This window comes from Halichoerus grypus, chromosome 5 (genome assembly GCF_964656455.1).
Source record: "Halichoerus grypus chromosome 5, mHalGry1.hap1.1, whole genome shotgun sequence".
Taxonomy (NCBI): Eukaryota; Metazoa; Chordata; class Mammalia; order Carnivora; family Phocidae; genus Halichoerus; species Halichoerus grypus.
In genome coordinates, this window is record NC_135716.1 from 162,213,756 (window position 1) to 162,241,050 (window position 27,295).

A 27,295-nucleotide genomic window follows, 5' to 3' on the forward strand; every position below is an offset into this window, starting at 1 on the left:
TGTGTGCACATCCCTAGTGTCTCTTCCTCTTCTAAAAAGGACACCGGTCCTATTGGATTAGGGCCACATCCTAATGATCTTATTTAATCTTCATTACTACCTCTTTAAGAGCCCTAGTTCCAAACAGTCGTACTGGGGCTAAGGCTTCAACCTTATGAATTGGGGGGAACACAAATCAGTCATAATACCTGGTCTTCTACCTTTCAACCAGTATTTCATTCCTTCGACAAAGTATTTATTGAGTACCTGCTGTGTGGCAGGCACTGGGGTAAGCACAGGGCCCCTCGTTTGTCTCATTTCTGAGCTCTCATCTCTATTCAAGGCAGGAAACCTCCCCCTCTTTTCTTTCATTGTGCGTGTGAGTGTGTATGGAGTGTGAGTGTGAGCGTGAGTAGATATGAGTGTACATGTGCTCGTTTCCTTTTTTTGCCCCAGATTTTGAGTGGAAAATTTCAAACAGAATAATACACCTATGTGCCCACCGCCCAGCTTCACCAGTTACAAACTCATGGCCTATTCTGTTGCATTCACACCCCTGCCTGTGGCCCCTGCCACTGCACTCTAGGATTACCGGGAAGCAAATTTCAGGCAAAATATCCATCCACAGCATTTTAGTGTGTATCTCTAACAGATAAAAAGAACTCTTTATAACATAACTGCAATGCTATCATCCTAAAAAAAATAAAAATAATCACTTAATACAATCAAATTTCCACTTTATTTTATTTTATTTATAAAGATATTTTATTTTAAAGATTTTTTTTAAAAATCAGAATCCTGCTCAGGTGCACTCACTACAGGTAGCACATATGTGTCAGTTCGTTCAATCTGTGGACCTCTATGCCCACCCCTGGTGATTTTTTGTGGAAGAAGCCAGGTCATTTATTCTGAGGTGTCTCCTGCACTCTGAATTTTGGCCATTATGTCCCTGGGAGGTTGTTTAACATGATCCTCTCTCTCTTATATTTCCTTTAATTGGCAGGAGGATCTAAAAACCTAATCAGATTTAGGTTCCATTTTTCGACCGGAATATTCTACGGGCAGAGCTCTGTGCCACCATCAGAGACGCATAATGTCTGGTTGTCTCTCATTTGAGGATGTTAGGAGCCATAGATGGGATTGCAAAATGCCCACATGCTATCATTTCATCTTCTTTTATAAGCTGGAATCCTTAAAGAAAACTCGCCCTTATCAACTGTTCGGTTACCCTGAGGTATAATTCATGAAGGAAAGGCAGAGAAAAACTTAATTATTTTCCTTTATTTACAGGTTTTTATTCAATGAGTTGATTCCCTGACATCTTCTAAAATTGAACATTTTAAAATATCATTACGGTTCAGTGGGTTTAAACATATTTTATGTATTTAAATCCATTGCAATTATCACTCTAACCGACACTCCAATTGTCCCATTGGCCAGTGGGAACCTTTTGAAAGTGGTCCAACCTCATTTTGAATATTTTCTGTCCCTGACCTGGAAGCAGCCGTTTCTCCAAGGAACCCTGGTCCCTTTTTGGTGGAAAATGATATTGAGAATCTGGGCACTGGAGGTAATTATTCCTATTGAGTTGGCCCTTGTCTCTAAGGCTTTTCAATGAACAGAGCTAAAGAATTGTTTTTTAAAGATAAAGTGCATAATGGGTTCATTTCATTTCAGATGTAAGAATACTTTCTTTTTTACTCTCTTGATGTCGTATCTGTACTTGTGTTCATTCCTGCTGAAAATTCCAGTTCCCTACATCAGCATAATTTCCCATTCCCTACTGCATATCCAAGACTCAGAGAATGATACAACCACTACCAACATCAGTGTGATGACTGAAAATGGTTTAAGTTACTTTACTTTCTATTCCTCTTGTTCCTAGATCCTACTAAGGATGGCTGTGTTTTAAAATCTCTTTCGCCAGTTCATGTGTGATTTTGCCACCTGATATAGTCCCGTATTTATTTATTTCACTCTGCTTTTGAGTTTTGAGAAACTGCTTATCAAATTTAAATCTTCCTTTTTAGTTGTGAAAAATATTTACATAGGTCCAAACTTAAACCTCTAAAAGAAGATACATTCTGAGAAAGTCTAGCTTTTATCCCTTTCCTCTCTACCCTGTTCCCTCCTTCTTTCCATAGATAATCTTTGAGTTTGGACCTCACTCTTTCATCCAGTTGTTAATATGGGTCAATATATGTGTGTGTCTCCCACCCCTCTCTTCAATAAGTGGAATCATACGATTATTTTTTTACCTCTTTGCCTTGCTTTTTTTTCACTTACTAATATATTCTGGGGACTACTCCAGGACATTATATAGAATATTCCTCATTCTTGTTTATAGCTGCATCATCCATCTTGTTGATTATTCCAGTTCATTCGGTCAGCTCCCTATTGTGGAACATTTGGGCTCTTTCCATTCTTTTGCTACTATAAATCATGCCGCTTTGTATAGCTTTGTACATATATATGTCTTTTCACAGATTTGCAATTATATCTTTGGGATCGAGTTCTAGAAGCAGAATTGCTGGGTCAGAGAGTGAATGCATAGGAATTTTGCTGTACATCACCAAACTTCCTTTCACAGGAATTGTACCATTTTGCATTTCCACCAGCAAGGTACTCTATAGAATACCTGCTTTCCCTGAGCCTCATGTGTCCTTGAACTTGGATTTTGCCTATCTGATGGATGAGAAATATTTTCTCATTGCAGTTTTAATATATATATATATTTCCTTAGAATGAGGTTGAGCATCTTTTCAAATGTTAAGGAGACGTTGCATTTAGGACCCTTCCCTACTCCTCCCTGCCTGACAACTGTCACCACGGCATGTGAAGATAAACCAGAGAGTGTGAAAGACTGAATGCATAGAGAGGTCATTTGAGCAGCACATGAGCAGGAGAAGAGACGAGCCAGCCAAGGCAATAAAACAATACAGCAGAGAAAAACAAAGTGGTGACCAAAGGCAGGATTTGGGTTTCCCTGTCTGGAGATTTTAGATAGGGTTTTGTTGTCAGTATTTGTGCACTGAATGAAGGGCAGCCTAGACAGAAAGTGACCGTGTGATCTACAGCTTTCTGGAAAGTAAGTGAGGAGATCACAGCTCACAACCCAAGAGGCTGGGCCTGTGCTGAATTGAAGCCAAGAGAGAGTCCCTGCTTCTGCAGAGGCTCAGTACCTGCATGGGGACCCTGGGACCAAACAGTAGCCCCCCCACACACACACACACCTCCAAGGTCTTACATGTCTATCAGAGAAAGAGAGGAACGTATTAGCAGGTTAAATGAGATGCAGAGATGGGTCTTGAAAACTGGGGTTACCCAGGAAGTGACAATACGCATGTGCAACTTACTCTCTCAATGTTTGATATAAATGCTGTGTTATTACTTAATTTCTCCATGCCTCAACTTACTGAAATTGGGGTGATAATCCCCACCTGTAAAATGAGGATAACAATAGCATCTGTCTTTTAGTGTTGCAGTTGTCACAAAGATAATCCTCCTTAAATCCTGATGCGCAGTAAACTCAACCCCAGCGAGCTCATTGCTGCCAGGGCAGCTGCAGTACCACTACGTGCCGCAGAGGGGTTTGGAGACAGAGGTCTTGAAATCCCAGCTCTCCCTTCCTTACTTCTTGATCTAGTCTCTTAGCCTACTTAGCCTTAGTCTTCTCATCTGAAAATGGGCATAATAACTGCATAAACGTTGTGTGCCTTTAAATGAAATAATACACATAAAGTAGAGCTGTAAGTCATTGGTATGAGTTTCTACTACTAGTATTACTGTTCTTATCTCATGTTAATTAAACTCCCTAATGTATCACAAGAATGCTTGACAATCAGAATGCCTAGGTGGCTCAGTCAGTTGAGCCTCCAACTCTTAATTTCAGCTCAGGTCATGATCTCAGGATGGTGAGATTGAGCCCAGTGTCAGGCTCTGCGCTCAGCAGGGAGTCTGCTTGAGACTCTCTCTCCCTCCCCCTTCTGCCTCCCCCAGCCTTCTCTCTCTCTAAAATAAATAAATAAATCTTTTTAAAAAAGAATGTTGACAATTATTTTCTATCTTTCCAAGAAGTTCATAGAATTGAGAGAGGAAAGGTGCAGTATATTTGATTCCGTTTTATGAAACTGATTACCTAGAGAAACATACAAAAAACTGCAGAGACAGAAGTGCTGGGTAGCTCTTTATTTCCTTCCTGGTCTTGTTCAGGGCATTTTTGGCATCTGATAGCTCCATAGTAAGGGATTCCAAAGGACGCAGGGGTTCTTTGAAAACTGGGAGGCTGCTTAGTTTAGGATCTCTGGATTTGTGGTGTCTTCCCAGGTCCGAGTCCAGGCTCTATCACTGGTAACGCAGGGCTAGTCGCTGCACCTCCATAAACCTGTCTTAGCTGTAAAACGGGGAGGATAATAGCGCCACCCTCGCAGGATTTGTGTTCTGTGAAGAGTGAGCGTGACTGTCCCGTGTGAGCCCGTGAGTGCCAGTGGTGGTGACAGTGGCCGCAGCGTGGGTGGCGGCTGTTACCGGCATCCTCCACATCGGTCCTGGGGAGGGACCGGGTGGGCGAGGTTAGACTGCATTAACATGCAAGCCCCAAATCTCAGGGGCTTAAAAACAGGAGTTGATAGCGCACACAGACTGCCTGAGCTGCATGTTTAACACTGGTCATCAGGGGCCCTGCCCCTGAGTCACTTAAAGGTCCAGCCCGACGGGACTTCCATCTTGACACTTGCTCTCACGGTCGAGGAGGCAGAAAACTGCAAATCGGGCACCAGCTCCTCAAGTTTCCCTGTGGGCGGGACACGCGCCACTACTGCTCTCATGTGATTGGTCAAAGCGGTCACGTGGCCTAAGATAACTTGAAAGGGGTGGGCGATGAAATCTGACCACCTGTCGGAAGGAGGAGGACTGGACTCGCTCTGATGAGCGCCGCAAGGGCCAAGGGTCCGGCGCAGGAAGAGGCGGTGGTGAGGGAAGGATGCGGGGGGGAACGGGAAGCTGAGGGATGCGCAGAGAGAGACCAAGGGACTGAGAGGACAGGCGGGGCAGGATCAGAGGCATGTCTGCACCACCCAGTGTCTTGTGGAGTCACCTGCCATGAACCACTTTCATTCGCCCTTCCATCCCTTCATGTATTCATTCAAGCAATAATTACTGATTTCTGGCACAGAGGAATAAGTGTGTGCCAAGCTCTAGGCTAAATGCTGGGGATTCCAAATTGTGTAAGACCATTAACAAGGTCCCTGCCCTCAGGGGGCTTACAGTGGAGCAGGTCAGGCCAGTGCTCTGAGCTGAGCTTTGGGGTCTGCCCACTGTCCAGTGCCAGAGCACCTGGTGCCAGGTGTGAGGAGGTGGCCCAGTCTCTGCTTTTGCCACAAGCCTGATGGTTGAGTGACGAGCAAAGGAAAAACCAGTGTGACCCAAATATTAGCTGTACTTCAGCCCTTCTAGAATGACAGAGGACTTTGTTTAAAGGATTATTTTTATTTCTCCCCTCTGGCCTTTAATAAAAGTCCAAATGATGTAACTGAGCATGTCTATAAAGGTCCCAATAGACAGAACTCACGGTTTATATAGTTTATGTAATTTTCCATAAAAACAAGAACAATACTTGTTGGCAGATACATTTTATAGAGAGAGTTTTTATTTGTTTGTTCATTTGTTCGCCCCTCCCCCCCAAGAAAGCTGCTTCTCTCCTTTCTGTCCCCCCAGCTCCCTGCGGTGGTCATCTGACTTCGCCCAGTGGCACCATCCTGTCTCCGGGCTGGCCTGGCTTCTACAAGGATGCCCTCAGCTGTGCCTGGGTGATTGAAGCCCAGCCAGGCTACCCCATCAAAATCACCTTCGACAGGTGCCTGCAACCACAGCCTTTGAGGAAGCAGAGCCGGGGGGGGGTGGGGGGGGGGATCTCTTAGGAGTGGTATGGGAGGGAACCTGGGGTTGAGGGCGGAGGACCAGCACCTTTGCTGAAATGTCAGCAAAGTCAGAGAAGACTGGAGCAAATTGCCGTGGGTGGGGACAGGGCACATAGGCTTCGCCCTTGGCCTTGGTTTCACCTCAGTAGTGGGGTTTGTGTTGTTTATGACCAGAGGAGTGAGCAGAAGGCTGGGGTATCACTCGGGACGTCAGAGCCCTTGTGTCCCCCCACCCCCAGTGATGGAGAGTGGGCAGACAGACACATCAGACGTTGAAGCAGGCATGGCATCTGAGGAGCATAACTCTGAAATCTGCAGTATGGGAAGGCAGCCTTCCTGATCTCTGACCCAAATCCTGCTCGTATGCCGCACTTCCCGCTCACACCCCAGGGGTGCCCCTTGGATGGGGAAAGTAGCCACACAGATATGAACAGAAGCTTCTTCCAGACAAAGCATCCATGACCTAGAATAGCGCTGTTCAGACTTTTCCATGAGAGTCGATAGTAAATATTTTAGGTTTTGTAGGCCACCTGTGGTTATCTGTTGCATATTTTTTGCTCTTTAAAAACATACCCCTTTATAAATGTTAAAAACCATTCTTAGCTCTTAGGCCATACAAAAACAGGCTATAGAACAGATTTGGCCCTGGGCTATAGTTTACTGAATTCTGGCCTAGAACATTCTGACCACCCATGAGGCTAGTCATTGTGCCCCTAAGTCTCAAGATGAGTCTTGACCCAGACCGCAGGGAGGACTGAGAGAGTGCCCAGCCGTGGGAGAAGGGGGAGGGGCTAAATGCAGCAGAGAAGGCCCTTCCCTGTCACTAGTGAATGTGTGCAAATTGTATTAAAATGTCCCAGCCTGCCAAAATCTGGCTGTTCTGAAGCCCTGGGTCAGGCAGGGCTTTTTGTCATTTGCAAATTACTAAGCCTCAGGTTTCTCAAGTCTACATTCCCATCTTCGGCAGATTTAAAACGGAGGTCAACTATGATACTCTGGAAGTTCGAGATGGACGGACATACTCAGCGCCCTTGATCGGGGTTTACCATGGGACCCAGGTCCCCCAGTTCCTCATCAGCACCAGCAACTACCTCTACCTCCTCTTCTCTACCGACAAGAGTCACTCGGACATCGGCTTCCAGCTCCGCTATGAGAGTGAGTCTTGGCGGGGAGGCAGATGACAAGGTGGGCTGTGGGGGGTGCAGGGATCCAGGACTGTTCCAGCAGCGGGCCCCCAACTCAGCCCCATCCCCATGGCTTCTTCAGTTAGGCTGTGCTCCTGGCGGGCACTCCCCTACTTTCGGCATCTGTCAGAGCCCACGGGAGCTCAAAGGGGAGCCTTTGGAAACAGTGAAAGCTGATGACCTGCATACCACAAAGCCTCTTCTACCTGCAGGTGATTGGGTGCCACCATGCCAGGCTCTCGGGGGACAGAGGGTTTGAGGATTGTGAGGTTGAAGTGTGATGGCATCTTCTGCTCACCCTCACCCTCCCTCATCCCCTTCTGCATCCATCTCTGCTGCCTCAATTGAATGAGATGGATGTCATTTCCATTCCTTGTAGACCAGTAGAAAAACCGATGGTTGAGAGTGCCATGAGGACAACCCCATGTTCCTACTCATGTCTGTATCCCTAAGACTTAGCATGGTGTCTAAACCATAGTGGATACTCAACTTATATGAACTGAATGAACGGATGAATGGACAAATACTAGAATCAGCTTGTTTTCTCTGACAGACAGGTCTTCAAATAACCCTCTCAGCAGATAGTGACAGCCACACCTGATGCATGGGTAAATGACAACTTCACCTTTCTGTAAATCAGGGTTCTCTCCTCCCTCCCTTTGTGAGCCAGCTGGGGTCTTTCTGTGGTGATGGTTAGCTGTCTGTTCCAGCTGTGGGCTCTCTTTTCCAGCTATAACCCTGCAGTCAGACCACTGTCTGGATCCAGGGATCCCCGTAAATGGGCAGCGCCATGGGAATGACTTCTACGTGGGCGCTCTAGTGACCTTCAGCTGTGACTCAGGCTACACGTTAAGTGATGGGGAGCCCCTGGAGTGTGAGCCTAACTTCCAGTGGAGCCGGGCCCTTCCCAGCTGTGAAGGTGAGAAACACCCCATAAGGGGGTGCTAAGGTAGTTGATTCCTTTCCAACTGTGAAAGACCAGGAGCTAGAAGGGGCATTGACTCTCCCACCCATCAGTGAGGGTTGAGAGGAGATGGCTCCCAGGCTCCCGGGAGGATTGGTTGGGGCCAGGGGTGTGGGGGTGGGGCTCCCCGGGCCACTCCAGTCTTTCACCACCATCTTTATTCCCGTAGCACTCTGCGGTGGCTTCATTCAAGGCTCTAGTGGGACCATCTTGTCACCAGGGTTTCCTGACTTCTACCCCAACAACTTGAACTGCACCTGGATTATTGAAACATCCCATGGCAAGGGTGAGTGGTTAGGCCTGGAGCAAGTATTGGGATGTGACGTGGTCAGGGCCCCATGTTCTTTAGGTTAAGGTGGCCTCAGTGGGGATCTCCCCATGTAGTGACCTCAGGGCTTGGTCTGAATTTTTCTAGTCAACAGGAAAACTCCCAGAAGCTTCCCATCTCTTTGAATCATAGAATATATTCCATAAATATTTTTAAGAATCTAAAATCTCCATGCTAGAAGAGATCATAGAGATTATCAGCTGTCAAACCCTACATAATGATGCAGACATCTTGTCTAATTGCTCCCCACAAGATGGCACCACACCTTCTGCCTTAAACACCCCCAGCAGTGGGAAGGTGGCCAACCCATTCAGCAAATGGGCACCTGCTGTCATTTTTTGATAGATCTGACCCCTCCTCATAGCCTGTGAAGTGTTCCTGAAAGTTTTTTCCTTGTTCTGTGTCCTGGAGGAACATAAGATCCATCTGCCCCCTCTCCTCATGTTCACCCTTCAGACACTGGACCCATGAACCTCTTCTTACATAGCTCAGCTGTTCCTCAGATGCCATGATTTCACATTCCTCACCAGGCTGGACTGTTACCTCAACTTACCCTAACATGAATAATCTTTGGAAATCCAAGTTCAAAGTAAGGGTGCTGGTTAGAAATAAATAGGAAATAATATAGTCTTTGATTCAACAAATATATATTGAATAATGCCACCCGTGTGGCAGACTCTGGGGCTGGGAATAAACAGTAACCAGGCACATACGGCTTCTATCCTCAGAAGCTTATTCTGAAGAACCAGGGTCATGGTTCTTAACCCCTCTGCACTGTAGCATATGTATTAATGCTTAGACTGCACCATAGAGGTTTTGATTCTCCACGTTGGAGGTGGAAAACAGGCATCTTTGATTTTAGAACACTTCACTAGTAAATCTGATGCATGCCCTTGAATGAGAACCTCTGATCTAGAAGAATTAACATGTAGAAAAGCCAAGAAAAATTTTTAAAAGAAAGAGTAACTCTTCCAGATAGTAAAATGTTATTGGCTAAAATAATTTTAACAATGTGATATGAGTATTGGAGTAGACACACAAACCAGTGCAGGCGTATGAAGGTCTAGAAGTAGAGTCCTATGTGTGTGCGTGCACGCGTGTGTGTGTGAGTTTGTGCATGCACACACATGCACACTCATCTATGTGTGTGAGAGAGACAGTTTGTAGTATATAATTAAAGTGTCATTTCTAATCTATTGAAGAGAGGATGGATTATTTAATAAATGGTTTTAAAACAGTAGACTTAAAACACTTGGGAAAAAAAGAAAAGAACCAAACAGACCTCATACATTTAACCACATAAATTCCAGTAGTAGAAGAACATGAAAATCTAACCTCAGGTGGAGATGTGCTATAAAGAGTAATACTAAAAGCAGAATCCATAAAGGCAAAGACTATAAAATTTGATTAAATAAAACTTTGAGTGGATTTATGTCAAAAAAAAAAGGCCATAAAAATTTCAGATAGTAAGTGGACAAAATTATTTTCAACATATATAATCAACTAAAGATTACCAACCTGATGCATGAAGAGCTCTTAAAAATCTTAAAGAAAAATATACCTGGTCTCTGGGCCTGTAAAATGAGACAAGCTATAAATGCTTCATAACAGAAGAAATAGAAATGAAAGGACATTGACCCCACTCATAATTAGAGAAATGCAAATTCAACCAGTAATCAAATACCATTTCTTTTTTCAAGTCAGCAGAGAAAATCATAACAGTGTGGGAGACAGTTTGCAGACACAAATACTCTTCTTCAACGCTGACATTTTATGAAATGGTTGAAACTCTCTGGATGATGGTTCCATGATGTGAATCCAAAGCCTTCAAAATATATGTGCCTTTGGACCCAGCAATTCCACTCCTTGGAATTTATATAAAAAAAATAAGTACAACTGTACATCAAGATTCAGCTGCAAGGATGCTTCCTAAAACACATTATTAATTGGAAGATTAGTTAGCTACTCAAATGTCCATTGATAAGGAAATGTTAAATAAACATATGATACATGTATAAAATGTAATACTGTGCAGCTACTAAAAGGCATAATGTAAGAGAATATTTAAAGACCTACAGGGGTAGTGGTGCCTGGGTGCCTCAGTCAGTTAAGCGACCAACTCTTGATTTCAGCTCAGGTCATGATCTCAGGGTCGTGGGATTGAGCCCCGTGTCGGGCTCCATGCTGAGCATGGAGTCTGCTTAAGATTCTTCTCCTCCCTCTGCCACTGCCCCTCTCCCTCTCTCTCTTTCTCTCTCTCTAAAATAAATAAAATATTTTTTAAAAATTAAAAAATTAAAGACCTATAGGAGTAGTTGCAATACGTTGTTAAGTCAAAAGAGATGTTTGCCAAAAGAACATAGTCCGTTTATAAAAAATAAACAAGGATATGTGCATAGGAAACTGAAAAATATACCCCAAGATGTTAGTGCTACTACTCTCTTGTCTTACCTTATTTTATCTTCTCACTGTTTTCTAATTTTGAGCAATAAACATATATTACATGTAAATGATACTATTTGTGTAAAAAAAGAAAATTTGTAAGAAAAGTCACTTAAAGTCTCCCCACATGTGCTTAAGTGCTTTCACTTTTGCCTCTAATAGGCCTGACCTCACTGGGATTAGGATGGCGTGCAGCTTCTTGGGGAGAAAGGACCCTCCAGACAGCCAGGGTGAGGCCCGGTTGTCCCCTTCTCCCTATAGAGGAGAGGAGGGATCGGGGCAGCGTCCTTGTTCATCCTGCAGAGCTGTTCCCAGCAAGTCTGGGCCAGAGTTGGCCATTGCAGGAGCCAGAAGCTCCTCTGTGGCATCAAGAGGGCAAGAAAGGCAGCCCCTCATGATCCTTAGAGGAACAATCCCAATAGTCATGATTTTCTTTCTATCTGGCATCTGTAATCATAGGGGGGTATGTTTCTCTATGCCTTTCTGTATGTGTCTTTGCCTAGAAGTCAATGCAATTCAAATATTTAGCAAACGCTTATTTTATACTTGCACTTACCCTAGATGCTAGGAAAACCCAGTGGCACGACCCCCTGGCGTTGCCTGCCTTCAGGAAGTTTATAGTCCGGTGGTAGAGATAGACCATCTCATGTACCATGCATGGCCAAGAGCAGATAGAGGTGGCAAACATCCAGAGGCCAGCTGAGGGCTTGGTTAGGTAGGTGTCCTGAAGTTGAAACTTAGGCCAGTCTTCAGGGATGAGCAAGAATTAGCCAGGACGAGAGGTGTTCCAGGCAGAGAATCAACACGGGGTCACTGATGTACGACCAGGTCACTTCTTCCTTAGAACTACTTAAAGTCTTCACCAGACCCTTATAAGGCGTAGAGCTCGAAATTGTAAAATAGCTGGCGTGAGCCTATCGCCCTTGCTCACCTTTCTCAGCCTCCTTCTGAGCCCTGTAAACACTAAGTCCTAGCTACGTTGAAGCTCTCTCAGTTCCTAGAACTTCCCAGGCTTTCACTGTCCTCTAGAGCTTTGTGCATTGGGATGCTATTCTTTCTGAACACTTTCTCCCCCTGCACCCTCTCCACCCTCCCTCTTGTGTGGCCAGCCCTTCATCTTCTGAACTCACTTGCTTTAATGAACCTTCACGACCCCTTCTCCCCAGTCCTGGGTATGAGTTGGGTTCCCCTCCGTGGGCTCCCACATGATCCTGTGCCTTCCTGCTCCCCCCACACAGACTCTAAGCTCTTTGAGAGACATGCCTGCCTGTTTCCTGCAGCTTCCCCAGGTGCCGGCTCTATCTCTGGCACATAAGGAACTCAAGAAATATTTATATGAATTGAATTAAACTGAACCCAGACCCTTCTCTAGAGGGCAATGCCTGTAAGAGTATCTCACGTTAACAGATCCATTAGGCTACTGACTGTGATTGATCTCCAGCAGGCAGAGGAACAGCTGGGGAAACTCAGAACTCTGTGAAATTCAGAATTGTTCAAATTCCCAGCCAAAGGGAATGGCCAATTCAGGAGTCCAAAGAATGTGCCCTTGTCGAGACCCCAGAACTGACATTTTTTCAACCCATAAGGCTGCCTGGGAGTTAGACAAGCTGAGCAAAAAGAATACCTACTGTGTGCCAGACACCATGCTGTGGGCTCTGCATCTGCTATCCTAATTGTTCCTTGCTCCAAGAATTAAATGTTATCTATGAGGAGAGGCTATCATCCCCATGATATAGTGGAGGAAACTAGAACTCAGGGCACACTGAGCAACTTCGGCTCAGACCCTTCAGCTCGTAGATGGGCTGTTGACCCAGGTCTGTGCCCCCCCCCCCACCAAAGCCCATGCCTTTTCCACAGCTCTGCATATCTGCTTGGCATGGTATCCACATCCTTCATAGGATTCGGCATGGTCACTCCAGTGAAGTATTGGTTTGTGTGTGCATCTGTCACACCAAATCTGGATTCAAACTCCAAAATGGGGCCTCTCTATCTCTGTGACAATGTCTTCATTTTCTCACAACGGCCAAAAGAGCCCCAAGCAATCAGCACAGCTGGGAAACCCCAGGGCTTCATCTCAGTTGTTTACTCATCCTTAGAATGCCAGCCAAATGTTTACTTGTATGGAGGGGCTGTGTTTGCACGCTAAAGAATAGAGTGCGAGGCTTACTGCTTCATCAACTCCAATTCCCCGTCCTGTGTCTGATCCACTCTCCACTCAACCCGCGCTCTAGCCAGGAGGGAAATGACGTATATTCCACCGAGCCTTTTCCCAAGCTCTGTAGACTAAGAATGGTTTCTTGTGTGCACTGGTGTTTATGTGTTGGGAGGACAGGATACATGTGGGCACACATACCTGTGCATCCCCAAAATGTTCATACCCCTCCTGTCAAAGACTGTGACCCCGTGAAGTCTTCCCAACCCTCCGGGCATAGTTGGCACTCTTCTTCTATGCCCCCATTCTGGACTCTCACCATGGATGTGTCTGTCTCCTCCACTAAACTGGGAGATCTTTCTCACTGCTTAGCCCAGGCCTGGCACTTAGTGGGTGCTTAGGATCTGTTCCCTTGAGGAAATAGATCAATAGCTGCATCTCAGTTGCCCAGGCACATTTACAAGCTGCATGCCTGGTTCTACCACCTCTATGGGGTTTTGTTTCCCCTACCCCCACCCATAGAATCCCAGATACTCTGGGATCACCAGCTCCTACCAACAGAGAAGCAAGATGATGGGGCGCCTGGGTGGCTCAGTCGTTAAGCGTCTGCCTTCGGCTCAGGTCATGATCGCAGGGTCCTGGGATCGAGCCCCGCATCGGGCTCCCTGCTCGGCGGGAAGCCTGCTTCTCTCTCTCCCACTCCCCCTGCTTGTGTTCCCTCTCTCGCTGTGTCTCTCTCTGTCAAATAAATAAAATCTTTAAAAAAAAAAAAAAAAAAGAAGCAAGATGATGAAAACATCTAAAATATTTTAGCATTGAAAGCTTGGATCCAACCATCATTTATCGAAAACTTGTCAGTAATTATCTAGAGAAGTATTCCTCAAACTTTCATGTGCCTACAGATCTCTTGGGGATCTTGTTAGCATGCAGATTCTGATTTGGAAGGTCTGTGACAGAGGCTGAGATTCTGCATTTCTAACAAGCTCACAGGCGAGGCGCAAGCTGCTGGTCCATGGACTTTGAATAGCAAGTGGATCCAGCCCCCCTAGTCTAGCCAAGCACCTGCCCTTAGCACATCCACGGCAAATATTCCCGTGGGCACGCTGACGTGTGGGTGGGCGTGCATTTACACATACGCCCACCTAAACACGACTGCCACGTGGACAAGTCCAGGAGCCGCTTTGTGTTGAGATCCTGCCACCCCATCTTTCTCACCGCCTGACCCGTCTCGCCGCCTGGCCATTCCTACTGCCTGTTCTCTCTCCATAGCGTGAGAAGCAGTGTCGTGTGGAGCAGTTGATTACGCAGCCCTGCAATCAGACTGCCCCCAGATCCCAGCTCTGCCACCTGCTAGCTGGGTGACCCTGGACAAGTGACTTTATCTCTTTATGCCTCAGTTTACTCAGGTGTAAATGGAGATGAGGGGTAGTCATACCCATGTCATAGAGTTATTGGTGGGATTAACTGGCTTTTCAGATCTTCTCTTCCAGTTGAGAGGGGCCAACTACAGGGCAACGAAAACACATAGCTTAGTGACACACAGATAGTTAGTGCTGAAATGTTAGTGAATATTATTGCTTTTGTTTAGGGCTTGCCATTCTGCCCCCGGCACACTCTGAACTACATTCGATAGAGCATTTGTCACTCTGTACTCTAGCTGTTCGTTGACTATCTCCTATATCCCCTTGCTCCTCCCTGGCCCTGGATCCTAGCCCGGAGGAAGCACTCAGCAAATACACAAACACTTATTGAGAAATGAATGAGTGAACCCATGAATGAATGAAAGGCTATGCAGCATTCTCACGGGCCTAGCCATAAATCTTTCAAATTTGACAACCATAAAGCGGTCTCCTTCTCCCTGACCTGTGGGTAAATGGCATGTTCCGGATCATTCGGGCCCATTCATTCCGGTATGTATGTATGTATGTATCTATCAGTGCATGCTCGCACCCCTACCCACTGATAGACATCCACAAGTCGGAAATGTTTGTGCTGACCCCATCTCACGGGGGGCTGCTGCAGCCGTCTGTTTGTCACCTGGACCCTTCCGGTCTCTTGGCAGGTGTGTTCTTTACATTCCACACCTTCCACCTGGAGAGCGGCCACGACTACCTCCTCATCACCGAGAACGGCAGCTTCTCACAGCCCCTGAGACAGCTGACCGGCTCGCGGTTGCCAGCCCCCATCAGCGCCGGACTCTATGGCAACTTCACTGCCCAGGTCCGCTTCATTTCCGATTTCTCCATGTCCTACGAAGGATTCAACATCACTTTCGCAGGTAAAGCATGTCGGGGTCCCTTGGCGGGGAAGAGATGGCAGAACATTCTGCCTCTCCCTCTGCTGCCAGCCTCTGGTCTTCCCAGCAGATGGATATTGATCCACTTTCCAGTCCCTGGGAGAATGACCTCACCACTGCAGCAAAAGGTAGTTGGGTTAGACACAGGAGGACCTCCCCATAATGGGCTGGGAAGCAGGTTTGGGGGGAATCTTCTTCCCTGAAAGTGTTTAAGATCCACTCTGAAAATCACCTACCCAACTGGTTAGATTAGGACATTCCCTCCTGCCCTAGTAATTCCAGATTCTTCCGCTGATTTCACTTCCACTGTTTCATGACCCCAGCAATTAAAAAAAAAAAAAAAAAAAAGAGTAAGGGTATTTGAAATGAACATATTGGAGTATTTGAGTCTCATGTGGGGACTTCTTCAGCAACACTAATTTAGTAATAATAGATATTTATCTCTGTGTTTAGGAATCCTGAAAACAAAGCTCTTTAATTTGGCATTCAGAAAGAAAATGGCCCCTTCACTGCTCTAGTCCTAAGTACCCCCACCACTCTTGTCCCATTGCTTCTCAGAGCCCCCCTTCTCGTCACTCTGATTCCCCCCAGGATGGGCAAGAGATATCTGGCCTCTAGGAACTGGGACATGGCCCTGCTCAACCCCACGTTGTCCCTCCAACAGAAGCCACCTGCCATGGGCCTGGGCAGGCCTGGCTTGTGGGACATCTCCAGCCACTGTGCCTCATCCCATCTGAGGGACCCTCCTTCTCTTTACCACATAGAGTCCTGGGGCACTGTGTCCCAGAAGGGAGATACCCTTAGGGACAATGGAAATTGTCATTTCTGTGCTGTCACTAGAGGAATCGGGCAGATCCCTGGCTGATAAATGCCATCCCATCATGCTTGCTGTCTGCCTCAAGCACCAGCATTGCAGAGACATAGTTTGAGTGAAGCATTTGGATTCTTTCTCCTGATGTAAGTTGCCCTCGGCTGGGTCATATGTTCTGACCCTCTAGAACCAAGCTGATTGAATTTATCTGGGTCAATGCCTAGGGAGAGAGAGGCAGGAGACTCTTCGAGCCCAGAGGCTTAGGGTTAATATGGGGATGAAGGGACAGAGGAGGGAAAGGTCAAGTCATGAGGAGCCTCATAAATACCCTCAGGAAGCGTGCTTCCAGAAACACCGTGTCCTCTCTCTGCTTGCAGCGGTGAGGTGTCCCCACTTCCCGAAACATGGTGCTGCTCACCTCACTGTATGTCTCTCTGCCTCTGTTCCTCTTAGGATCGTTCTTTTCTCTTTACCTTTTGTGGGTTGGTGTGTATGTATTCTGACCTCTCTCTGTCTTTATCTCTGGCCCTCTTCTCCCTGCTGTTTTTGTGTATATGTTTCCATATTCTGCCTCTGACCCCAGCTCTCCTGCTCCTTTTCCAGAATATGACTTGGAGCCCTGCGAGGAGCCTGAGGTCCCAGCCTACAGCATCCGGAAGGGCTTACAGTTTGGCGTAGGCGACACCTTGACCTTCTCCTGCTTCCCCGGGTACCGTCTGGAGGGCACGGCCCGCATCACGTGCCTGGGGGGCAGACGGCGCCTGTGGAGTTCGCCTCTGCCAAGGTGTGTTGGTAGGTGGTCACGTGCTTTCATTTTGCTTCACTAATGGGGTGGGCCAAAGTTTAGTCGATTGCTATGAGGTAGTGAAACACGTGGGCCAAGAGGCTAAGAGGCCTGGGTTTGGGGACTGCCTTAGCACACACTTGCCTTGGGTGGGGCCTTGGATGGGAGGCCTAACCTCCTTACCAGGCTCTGAAGAAGGCTCTCCGGAGCTCTGGGCCCCATGGGTGGGAGGAGGTAGGGTGATATCCCAGGGAGTGGGGACAGTTGCTGGCTGGCCCTCATTTATAAGGTTGATGGCTCTGCTCACTCAGGACTCTCAGCATAGGGCCGGACAGAACACAGGCTGGGTTAGTGCTCACTGTTAGCATGGAACTTGGGCTTACAGTGAAAACTTGCATAAAACCCCAATATGCCGGAGAGCTAGACGCAGTACTGCACTGACTAAAACAGGTGTCGTGAGGTCAGCCCAGCCGGAGACATCTCTGTGGAACCTGGGGCTCGGCGGAGGACAGTTGTAAACAGGCTGGCGAGATGGACCCAGCTGGGGCTGCGCAATCACACAGGGTCAAGGTCAGGTCTCTGCTCAGCCACTTACCAGCTGTTAGATCTTGGGCAGGCCACCAAATGCCCTCGGCCCCAGCTTCCTCACTTATAAAACAGAGATAGCAATAGGCAACTCACAGGCTTCATTCCAGATTAGATGACGTGATCTACATAAACCAGTGGGGTGCCATATAATTATCACCATTTTGCTAGTAACCTTTTTTTTTTTTTTTTTTTTTTTTTATTTCTTTATTTGAGAGAGAGAGAATGAGAGAGAAAGCACATGAGAGGGGGGAGGGTCAGAGGGAGAAGCAGACTCCCCGCCGAGCAGGGAGCCCGATGCGGGACTCGATCCAGGGACTCCAGGATCATGACCTGAGCCGAAGGCAGTCGCTTAACCAACTGAGCCACCCAGGCGCCCGCTAGTAACCTTTTTATTGTTACTTGTCAATAACCAATAACCTTTTACAGTCTCAGAGGGCACACACTAAGACAAATAGATGCAGAATTCCATTTTGACCAGTTAAATCATCCCGAAGTTTTTCCGTTCTCCCATAACCATCCCCCAGAGCCTCCACCCACCCTGACCCAGACACACATTCAGACCTACATGTTCCCCCCATGTAGGTTCAGTGTCTGTCTGGCCACCAGCAGCTCTTTCCTTCTCCGGGAAAACATCCTCAGCTAAGTAGTTCTGGGGGAAATTTTTCTTGAATGGGATTATCCGGGACCACAGATGCACACACTCCTTAAGCTCTTGCCTCATTGATCTCATTACATAAACTCATTCTTTAACTTATTATTCCAATTACTGTGTGTTCATGACACCTCACAACATTTCATTATTACATTTGTCTTCCGTTTCGTGTGTTATTAATAATGCACAGCAATTATAATCACCTCTAATTACCACCATCCCTGCAACAGAGCCTCGGGCTGGAGGTTTCATGGGAATGCCCACCCTGGGGATGCTCCCAGTTGCCACATGCACTGTGGGTGTAAATTGGATGACTTAGCCCACACAGTGTTACCAGGAAATATTCCCAGCTGTGAAGGAGATGAACAGCCCTGGGCTCTAATTCATGGTGTGATGGGGTGACACAGCCCCTGACCTCAGGGGCCCCTGGACTAGATGTGGAAGAGACAGCCCTGACTCCAAGGGCCCCAGTCTGTGGCAGGAGACATGGCCCTGTCCTTGGGAGCCCCGGTGTGATGGAGAAGAGTGAACCCTCTGCCTCCAGAGTCCCAGACTGATGGATAAGACACAGCCCCTGCCCTTAACGAGACCTCCTCTGATGGGGACGACAGAAGTCACAGATGCCTCAGTCAGTGGCAGGACTTTCCTGTGTATGTGACTGTTTGTTTCTCCGGAACATTTATTTGTTTCCACTGATGCTTGTGTTTAGCTTTTCAGTGCATCTGCTCACCATCCCTGTTACTTTGGAAACTCTCCCAGAAGCAAGTATCATGTCCCTCTACCTTCCTGTACCTTCCCTGGTGCCCAAGACAAAGGCCCTGGCAGGGAGTCAGGCCCTGGTGATCAGCCAAGGATTGGCCCCATCTGAAGCTACCAGCTCTGTGTCTCTCCTCACCAAGGTGTCGGGCTATGGGGGAGAGGAGACGGGCGTGCTGGGGCAGCGGCGGCCTCAGAGCTATCGTGCAGGAAGCGAAAGCCAGGGAAGGCGTCCAATAACATGCCAAAGCCCATGCTTAATTTGGCTTAAGCCAAATTTAGGAACTAGGCAGAGGGCAAGAGGCATCAGACTAGTGAGTGTGCTGTGAACACCAGGCAGCTAATGCACACTTCCTAAGAAGCTTCTCAGGCTTTCTGCCAGCCGCAGAGCACAGGCACTTAGGGCTCCAGATGGAATCAAGGAAGCGGCGTAGATTCACCTGGGATAGATGGGGAAAGAGAGGAGGAATAACACTTGTTGAGAGCCTACTATATGCTAACCGCTCCCCACATGCTCACTTGTTTTATCATAAAATCCCAAGCATTTATTCTCTATAGTCTTATGTGGATGCTATTATTGCCCAGATGAAGGCAGATGAAGAGACTGAGGTTCAGAGTGTTGATATAACTAGGCTGTCTGACTCCAAAGTCCATGCTCATCCCACTGCTCCCCATGACTCTCCCTAGATGGAGGGGAATAGTGTGTGACTCCAGAAATAATGGAGAGCTGCTTCAGGGTGCTGCCCATGTGATAAGACTGAGTAATACAGGTGCACAGCCCTTAGCACCCCCTCCCCAAATCCCCGCCCTTGTCTCCAGGCCCCCAGAAAATGTCCACAGGGTGCCTGTCCACAACTATCACTTTAGTCGTATACCCCAGCTCAGCATATTCATTATGCACATTTGGACACTTTGCAGAAAGGCTCTAAGACAAATGATCAGGCCGCTGTAGGAAAATACCATGCGTGGCTTAAACACCAGATATTTATTTCTCATGGTTCTGGAGCCCAAACAGTCCAAGATCAAGGTGCCCGCAGATTCAGTGTCCAGTGAAGTTCCTCTCCTAGCCTGCAGACGGCAGCCTTCTTGCCATCCTAACAAGGCAGAGAGAGGGCTCTGGTCATTTCCTCAGCTTGTGTGGTCGCTAACCCCAATCACTTGCCAAGGGCCCTCCTGAGGATACCATCACACTGAAGATTAGGGCTTCAACATATGGATTTGGCTTGAGGCCACGAACATTCAGTGTTAGGAATGGCTTATGTAAACTCCTAGGAAAGTGAACCTGTCCTGAACTGGCCAGAGCCCAGGGAGTAGGGCCCATTGAAAGAGTAAGGACCTGTGGGACACGGACACTGTCTTCAAAGGTCTAAGGAGCAGCCTTGGGGACAAGAAAACACACAAGGGTATAACTAAGACCACGAGAGTTTCAACTCTGAATGTCCCTAAATCACAAGCTCCATCTACATTGCCTTGGCCTAGCACACTTCAGGCTTAGGACAATTAGGGTTAACTGCATGGCCCATTGGTTGACCTCAGGGACAACCTTCCACCAATGACTGTGCCTAGAATAGGGACACCGAGGGATGGTTTGGAAAAAGCAGACTTGCTACCATCAACCTCAAAGATTCAAGATGTGCTCCCAGTTCCCCATATGTCCAGACAAGTAATGTGCCTGCCATCTGGACTTGTATTTTCATCCTTCTGGAACCTAATTATTTTTAGGACTGTACATCTTCTGAGGTCTGTGTCCTCCATATTCATTCATTCACTCATTTTGCAAATATTTATTTTACAGACAATCTGGGCTAAGCCTTGGAAGTTTAGATTCATTAAGCATGACCCTAGCCCTCAAGTAACTCCCATTTTGTGGGGGCTACAGGCAAGTAACAAGCAGTCAGGGTGCAAGGGGACAGACGCTCTGATACAGGGAAGCACAGGGAGGGGCTTTACAACTATTAAAGACCCTAGAGAGACAGCTGTGGGGCTCTGCATCCATGCCCTGCCACTGAGCTCCCGCCCCTTTCACCTGCTCATGCCCGCTCTGCCCAGGCACTGGGTGGGGGCTGGGGAGAGAGAACTAGGACCCAGCCCTAAAGGATCAACAGTGGAAGAGACAGAAATGTTAACAAATGGGTGAAATACAATGTGATGACTGCTATAAATAAAAGTACGGGAACAATGGGGAAAGAAGGACTAATTCTGGAGGAGGAGAAAAAAATGTCGAGAGGAGGCTGTGAATTCATTAGCTGTTGAATGAAACAGGGTTTCAGTGGGTCTATGCTAAAACTTTCTCCAAAGCCTCAGTGGCCTTAAATTCCAAGACCAGGAGGGTTGAATTCTCAGCCCCCTCCTCTTGGTAAATGAAGAGACTTGATCTGAACTGCTAAGTACCAGATTCTTTATTTTTAAAATAGGGATGATAATTAGGCCTACCTTATGGGTTTGGTTGTTGTGACTAATGACTGAAGTTTGGAAGATGCTAGCAATAATTATTCAACGTTGACCCCTCTGGGTTTCTAGCCTCTGATACTGAAAGGATTTGTCTCTCCTCACTTCACCACCTCCATCCGCCCCTGACATCCTCCTCAGTCATTCTGTTGCTATGATACTAGACGAACAGGTGTGGGGAAGGGCTGCCTCAGGCCACTAAGAAAGTACAGGATGCCTGGTGGGTTAATTTCTATTCCTGCAGAAGAGAGACAGACACACAGAACAAGAGAGATAAAGAAACGGAGCAAAACTACTGAAGGTGGGCAGATATGTTAGAAAACTTTGATAAGCAGTCCCACAGACAGGCAGACGAATGGACAGATAACCAGGCATTTGGGCAAGCGGAAAGGCAAACAATGTGTCATCCTTGTAAGGTCTTCCAGCGCTGTGAGTTGTTTTCTAGATGTAGCTGATGGGGGTTAATCGGTGATTATTGTGATTCTCTTTCCAGCTGAGTGTGGGAATTCAGTCACGGGCACTCAGGGCACATTGCTGTCCCCCAACTTTCCTGTGAACTACAATAACAACCATGAATGCATCTACTCCATCCAGACCCAGCCGGGGAAAGGCATTCAGCTTAAAGCCAGGACATTTGAACTGTCAGAAGGGGATGTCCTCAAGGTAAAACCAATAGATCTCATAGAGGATGTAAGTGACAGTAGGCAACAGTGCGCTCAGCACCTACTCATTTACTTCTGTGGGAATGACCCAAACGTTCATCTTCCCTCCTGAGTTCCAGGGTATTGTCCTCACTCATCTGGGAGAAGGTAGGAACCCGAAAGAGAAGGGTCTGTGAGGATCTAAGAATGTGGCTTTCGAGTTTGCTTCAGAGCTGACTATTCTCAAATACATGTGTGGTAGAGAACAGGCTGACTACGTGATAAATCATCATAAATTCAGCTAGAGGGGCCAGTGGATCAGGTTTTTCACCGTGAACTGACCATCAAGCTGGATAGTGAAGAGCTGGTAGAATGTGCATGTGCATTTGTGTAGACACGTGTTTATGGACGTAGATCCTTTTATTACATTTCCACATGTGTGTGAATCTGAATCTAGGTACTGGCTTCTTTTAAGGGACCTGTGTGTGTGCTTACGTGTCTCAGTGTATCTTATATGTGTGCACACCTGGGGATGTTTTGAGTATAAGTTTCGGTAGACTAGTAGCTCATTGTGCCATGGTGATGGCCCATGTGTGGCAGTGGGGTTAAAGAAAGTGGATTCAAGTTACATGTCAGGCAAAGAGGTGTTGGGACTTGATTATAGAAAGGGGATTGTTACGACACTGAGCACACATGTGATTTGCATGCCTTTGTATGTAGGTGATTCGTGTGTATCTCCAGTAATATATGGTGTGTGAGTGTGTGTATGATCAAAGAATGGACTCTGGAGAATTTATCCAAGAGCTGCTTCATTGAAATGGATTATAAGGAAAATCTCACAGAGTGTGTCCATTTTCATCCTATGCCAAGAAACTTTTTTAGCTTATCCTAATACAGTTTTATTCCCTGCAGCCCAAGAAGTCTTGACATTAGAAACAATCAGAGGTCACTACTCTGAAAAACCCAAAGAGAAAGAATTAAATAATCCCCATCCCTTAGGATTCTCTCTAGATATGATGAGTGTACTGTGCATTTTATGCTCACTCTCCGGCGCATGTGTTCTCTGGGGTGTGTGTGCGTGCGCACACATTTGGAAGGTGTTTCTCACTCTTACCTGGTTATCCTTTAAGCCCATGAGATGACTGGTTGGGACTGGATATACCTGAAATAGAAGAGAATATGCGAAGTGGCCGAGTGGGGATTAGGGCCTAATTACTGTCTTCTTAAGCTCTACTTTGCAACCTCTGAGCTCCCCAGACAGAAAATCTCCTTTTAAGCGAGCAGTAGACAAGATTATATAATTTCCAACGGCCATGTCTTCAGGCAGCCCCTGGACCTCGCCTCTCTCCATCCATGTGTTCATCGTCCACACCAGAGCCTCAGAGGATGCAACTGGGCCCAACAAGGCCAGAGTGACTTCCTCTGTCCAGTGCTGCAGATGAAATTGATGGAATGCAGAGCCCTTCTTGCATGAAGGCTGTCGTCAACCCTACAGAAAAAGGAGTTTTGGAGACGTAACTTATAAGTTTCAGGTTTTGAAGGGAGTATATAGCAGCAATTCTATGTCTGGCCTGACAGGACCAGAGGGTTCCTTGGCTGCCAGAGGTCACACGGAGTAATGGCTGGTGCCTGAGCCTCTTCCCCACGGTGGTCTAGATTCAGAGAAGCACCTAACACATAGTCAACAGGTGCACATACCCAACTGTCCTGTCCAGGTGCTATCTCAGGATTAGGTAAGCAGCTCAAAAGACAGAAGAGAGACTTTCTGAGGCATTCAGGGTAAGAAGGGAGAGACATGGGCTGTAAAACCCAGGTCAGAGTTCAGGGAGGACTTGTGTAGGAGATAGGACCCCAGGTAGTCCTGCAGGGTTGTGGAGAGATGGGAATGAATTCCTGTATCTTAGGGGTATGTTCCCAGACTTCCCTGCCCAGCTGACCCTACCACCCAGCCTTCTAATATTGGGCTCAGCCTTCTTGTCAAAGAAGACCCTCTTCCTCCTGTGTCCAGGCCTCTGTAGTGTCCTCCTCAGAAGGCTGTATCTCTGACCTGGCTGAAAGGCCACTCACAGGACCCCAGGACCCCCAGAACTTCTATAGAACAGGGTCTGGGGAAGGGAGGGCAAGGCACCCAGGGAGAAAGGGTGGTTTCCTGGAACCCCTTCCTGTTCTAAGTCTTCTCCTCAGGGTGGAGAACCTGGGACATGAACAGGTACAGAACTGTTTCAGAACTAAGAGAAACCCACGGTTGTGGTTTCCCAAATAGGATTCAGAACAGCCTTGCAGCCACGTCAGCTGCCGGGCACTGCTGGGCCAGCGTGTCACTCTGGTCTACCTTGACAGGAACATGTGCAGGAACTGCCCAGAACAGTAGTCAGCTCCAAGAATATCTCGCCCTCACCCTCGCCCCTCTGGAATTCACCCACCTGCCAGAACACTGGGGGATTCCTAATCCTCAGGACTCTTGTCCCTCCAAAGAAACCCCAGTGCACACCTGAGCTCCTGACCAAGGAGACCTGTCACCTCCTCCACACTTTATTTATTGCCCAAGATACAATATTCTATGCATCTGACCAACCCTCCAAACTTTATAGTCTTGTATTTCTGACCCATGAAATGACTCTTTGCTTGTGTTTATGACCCCTGATCTGTTTCTTACCTTTAATAACTGAAAATTCCTTAAACTGCATCCCTGCTCACACTTCAGCTTCTCTCCCAGAACTGATTCCTTTTATTTTGGCCCCCACCAAAATTTTGACCTGACATCAGCAAGACAGGAAGGGACTTTAAATTGCAATAGAATGGAAAGACGACTTCCAGCTCAAGATGCCAAATGAAGCACATGGATATATATATAACTTCGTCCTCTGCCGGTCCCCACTGAAATGACTAAAAGGATGTAAAAGCAGAGGACTGTGGCTTCAGCACTGGAAATTAGGCAAGGGTACCATTCACATATCACTTAAAGGAATTTTTGCCAAATGGAATATCCAGAAAAGAGTTCAGGTTGAGAAATGGCCCAATCAAACTATGATTCACATAAGCGAATTGAAATCCTGACTGTGGATGAAGTGTTAGAAACCGGAAGGAAAAACGCATCTCCGGCCACCTAGCTCAGAGCAGCAGAGCCTGGAGGGAGGACACGCCATGGCCCCGTTGGCAGGGACCAGATGTCCACATCACTGGTTCCTCTGGAAGCGTACTAGTTCTGAGAGAACACACAGAGCCACCATTCCCTCTCGGCGGGACATTCTGGGCTTCATGTGGCTTTTTTTGGCAAGCCAGATGAAGTAGGGCAACGCTATGGTTGGTGCCAAACAAGAGTGGTCAGGCGCATTAGAAAAGAGGCACCACACTCACACACACACTTCAGCACCAGGAGCCGGGAAAGCTCCTGCGATGGCCTATTCTTGTGTAATTCCTCCACTCCCCTCCAGAGACCACTGGGCATTTCCATTCCCCTCTTTTATGCTCCCTCTGTAGTGGTGTGCTAACAAGAAAATTAACTGAATGTGTGTAAATAGTCCGTAGATCAGAAGAAGTGGACCTGTCTGAAGAGTCAGAGCTAATTTCCCCTCTGTAAGCAACAAAGAAGAAGAACTTTAAAAGCAACTCCTACTTTGTATTCTTAACAGGATTTGGGAGAATCTTATATTTATGACACAAAAATAGGCATTAATGAAAACAGAGCAATCTGAGATGAGGAAAGATTAAATAAAGATGAGAAACATGATCACCCAATTAAAAAATGTGATGGAGGCAATGAACGGAAGAGGGTAAAGCACAGAAAAATGAAACCAGTTTATTATGAGATGCTTTGAGAACTTCTCTCACACCTCATAAGGAAATTAAAAAGAGGATTCTTTTATGTTAATAAAATGTACAATCAATCTACAGTCAAATTTTATGTGCCAAATAACATAGCATGAATAAATTAAATAAAAACTGCTAGAAATATAAAAAAAATTTTTAATAAAGTTGCAGTCATGGTGGAAGATTTCAATATACCTCTGTGAGTCTCTGATGCATCACCTAGGTTAAAAATAAATAAGGAGTTGGGTAGTGTGAATTATATAACAATAAATCCAAAGGAAGTAGGAGAAAGAGCCTTTTTTAAAGGTAAAGTCAAAAATGACTGAAAAAAATACAACCAAAAAGCAATAGAAATTGTCAATAAAACCAACTGGTTCCTTGAAAAATAGCTAATAAAAATCACAAATTTTGCAGGACTGATCAAGGAATAAAGAAGCCACTGATACATAATTTTAGGAACGGAAAAAGGATCATAGTTAGAGATGAGGTAGAGATTATGAAACTAACAGAAAATATTTAGGAACAACTATAAGCTAAGAAATCTGAAATGGACATTTTGACAGAGTAAAAAGTACTAACATCAAGAAAAGATAAAAATCTGAATAAACCAATACTTAAAAATTTTGACCTCCCCCCCATCCTGTCTCAAGGGCCCCAGGCATAGAGTATTTTATAAGTAAACTAACAAAAATTCAAGGATAATTAATACTGCGATAATCAAACTGACTCGGAAAAGAGAAAAATTGGCATCTATCTCCTCACTCATTTTATTTAAATGAGGCAAGTAGAAATATTGATAGCAGACTGAATAAGAGCCATAGAAGAACAAACTGTTAGACCAGTCACATATGATCATAGATCTGAACACCCTACATACAATGTCATATTGAATCTAGCTGTGTATGAAAGCAAAAATGACCAAGCAGGATTGATTCCAGGAATGTGAGGATGTGTCAATATTAGAAAAGCTCACAGTGTTACACAGTAAGCAAACCCTATGAAACTGACATTTTTGTAGGTCAAAACTGGTCACATATTGGCAACTTCATGTGGTTCAACCTAATATCCTGTAAACAGATTAGAAGCCAAAAATACGTAATCCTCCCAGTACACCCCAAAACATCACATGATGAGATTCAGTATTCATTCATGATTTTAAAATATCTCAAAACTACGAAGAGAACTTTATTAATCTGATAAAAAGTTCCTACCAACACCTATAGCAAACATTATTCTTAGTAACAGAACTTCCTAAGGTTCCCAGTACAGTCGGGAGCAGGACCAGAGTTGAGCTATCACAGTAGTATTCAACATTTTGCTGCAGATCCAAGCCATCACAATCAGATCAAAGAAAGAACAAAGAAACTATAAAAATTAGAGAGGAATATATAAAATTGTCTCTTCTATTTAGAAAATACAGAAGAATTGATGGATTAACCAACAGAAACAATAAGACAATTCAGCAAAGTGGCTGATGTGTCTACAACCAACTAAAACATAATCAGAAAAAAAAAAAGATCTCATTCATAATAGAAGCAAAAC

The 27,295-nt window shown here is 46.1% G+C and overlaps 1 protein-coding gene across 2 annotated transcripts in view; it reads left to right on the forward strand.

Moving 5' to 3' along the window:
* CSMD2 (CUB and Sushi multiple domains 2) overlaps nt 1–27,295 on the forward strand; it is a 584,478-nt gene that overhangs the window by 372,622 nt on the left and 184,561 nt on the right. For both annotated transcript variants that reach the window (XM_036065279.2, XM_036065276.2), the window contains 7 exons: nt 5,695–5,833; nt 6,865–7,052; nt 7,812–8,000; nt 8,215–8,331; nt 15,030–15,245; nt 16,678–16,866; nt 21,796–21,965. In XM_036065279.2, the coding sequence (XP_035921172.2) occupies nt 5,695–5,833; nt 6,865–7,052; nt 7,812–8,000; nt 8,215–8,331; nt 15,030–15,245; nt 16,678–16,866; nt 21,796–21,965 (1,208 nt within the window). The remainder of the gene's footprint in view (nt 1–5,694; nt 5,834–6,864; nt 7,053–7,811; nt 8,001–8,214; nt 8,332–15,029; nt 15,246–16,677; nt 16,867–21,795; nt 21,966–27,295) is intronic.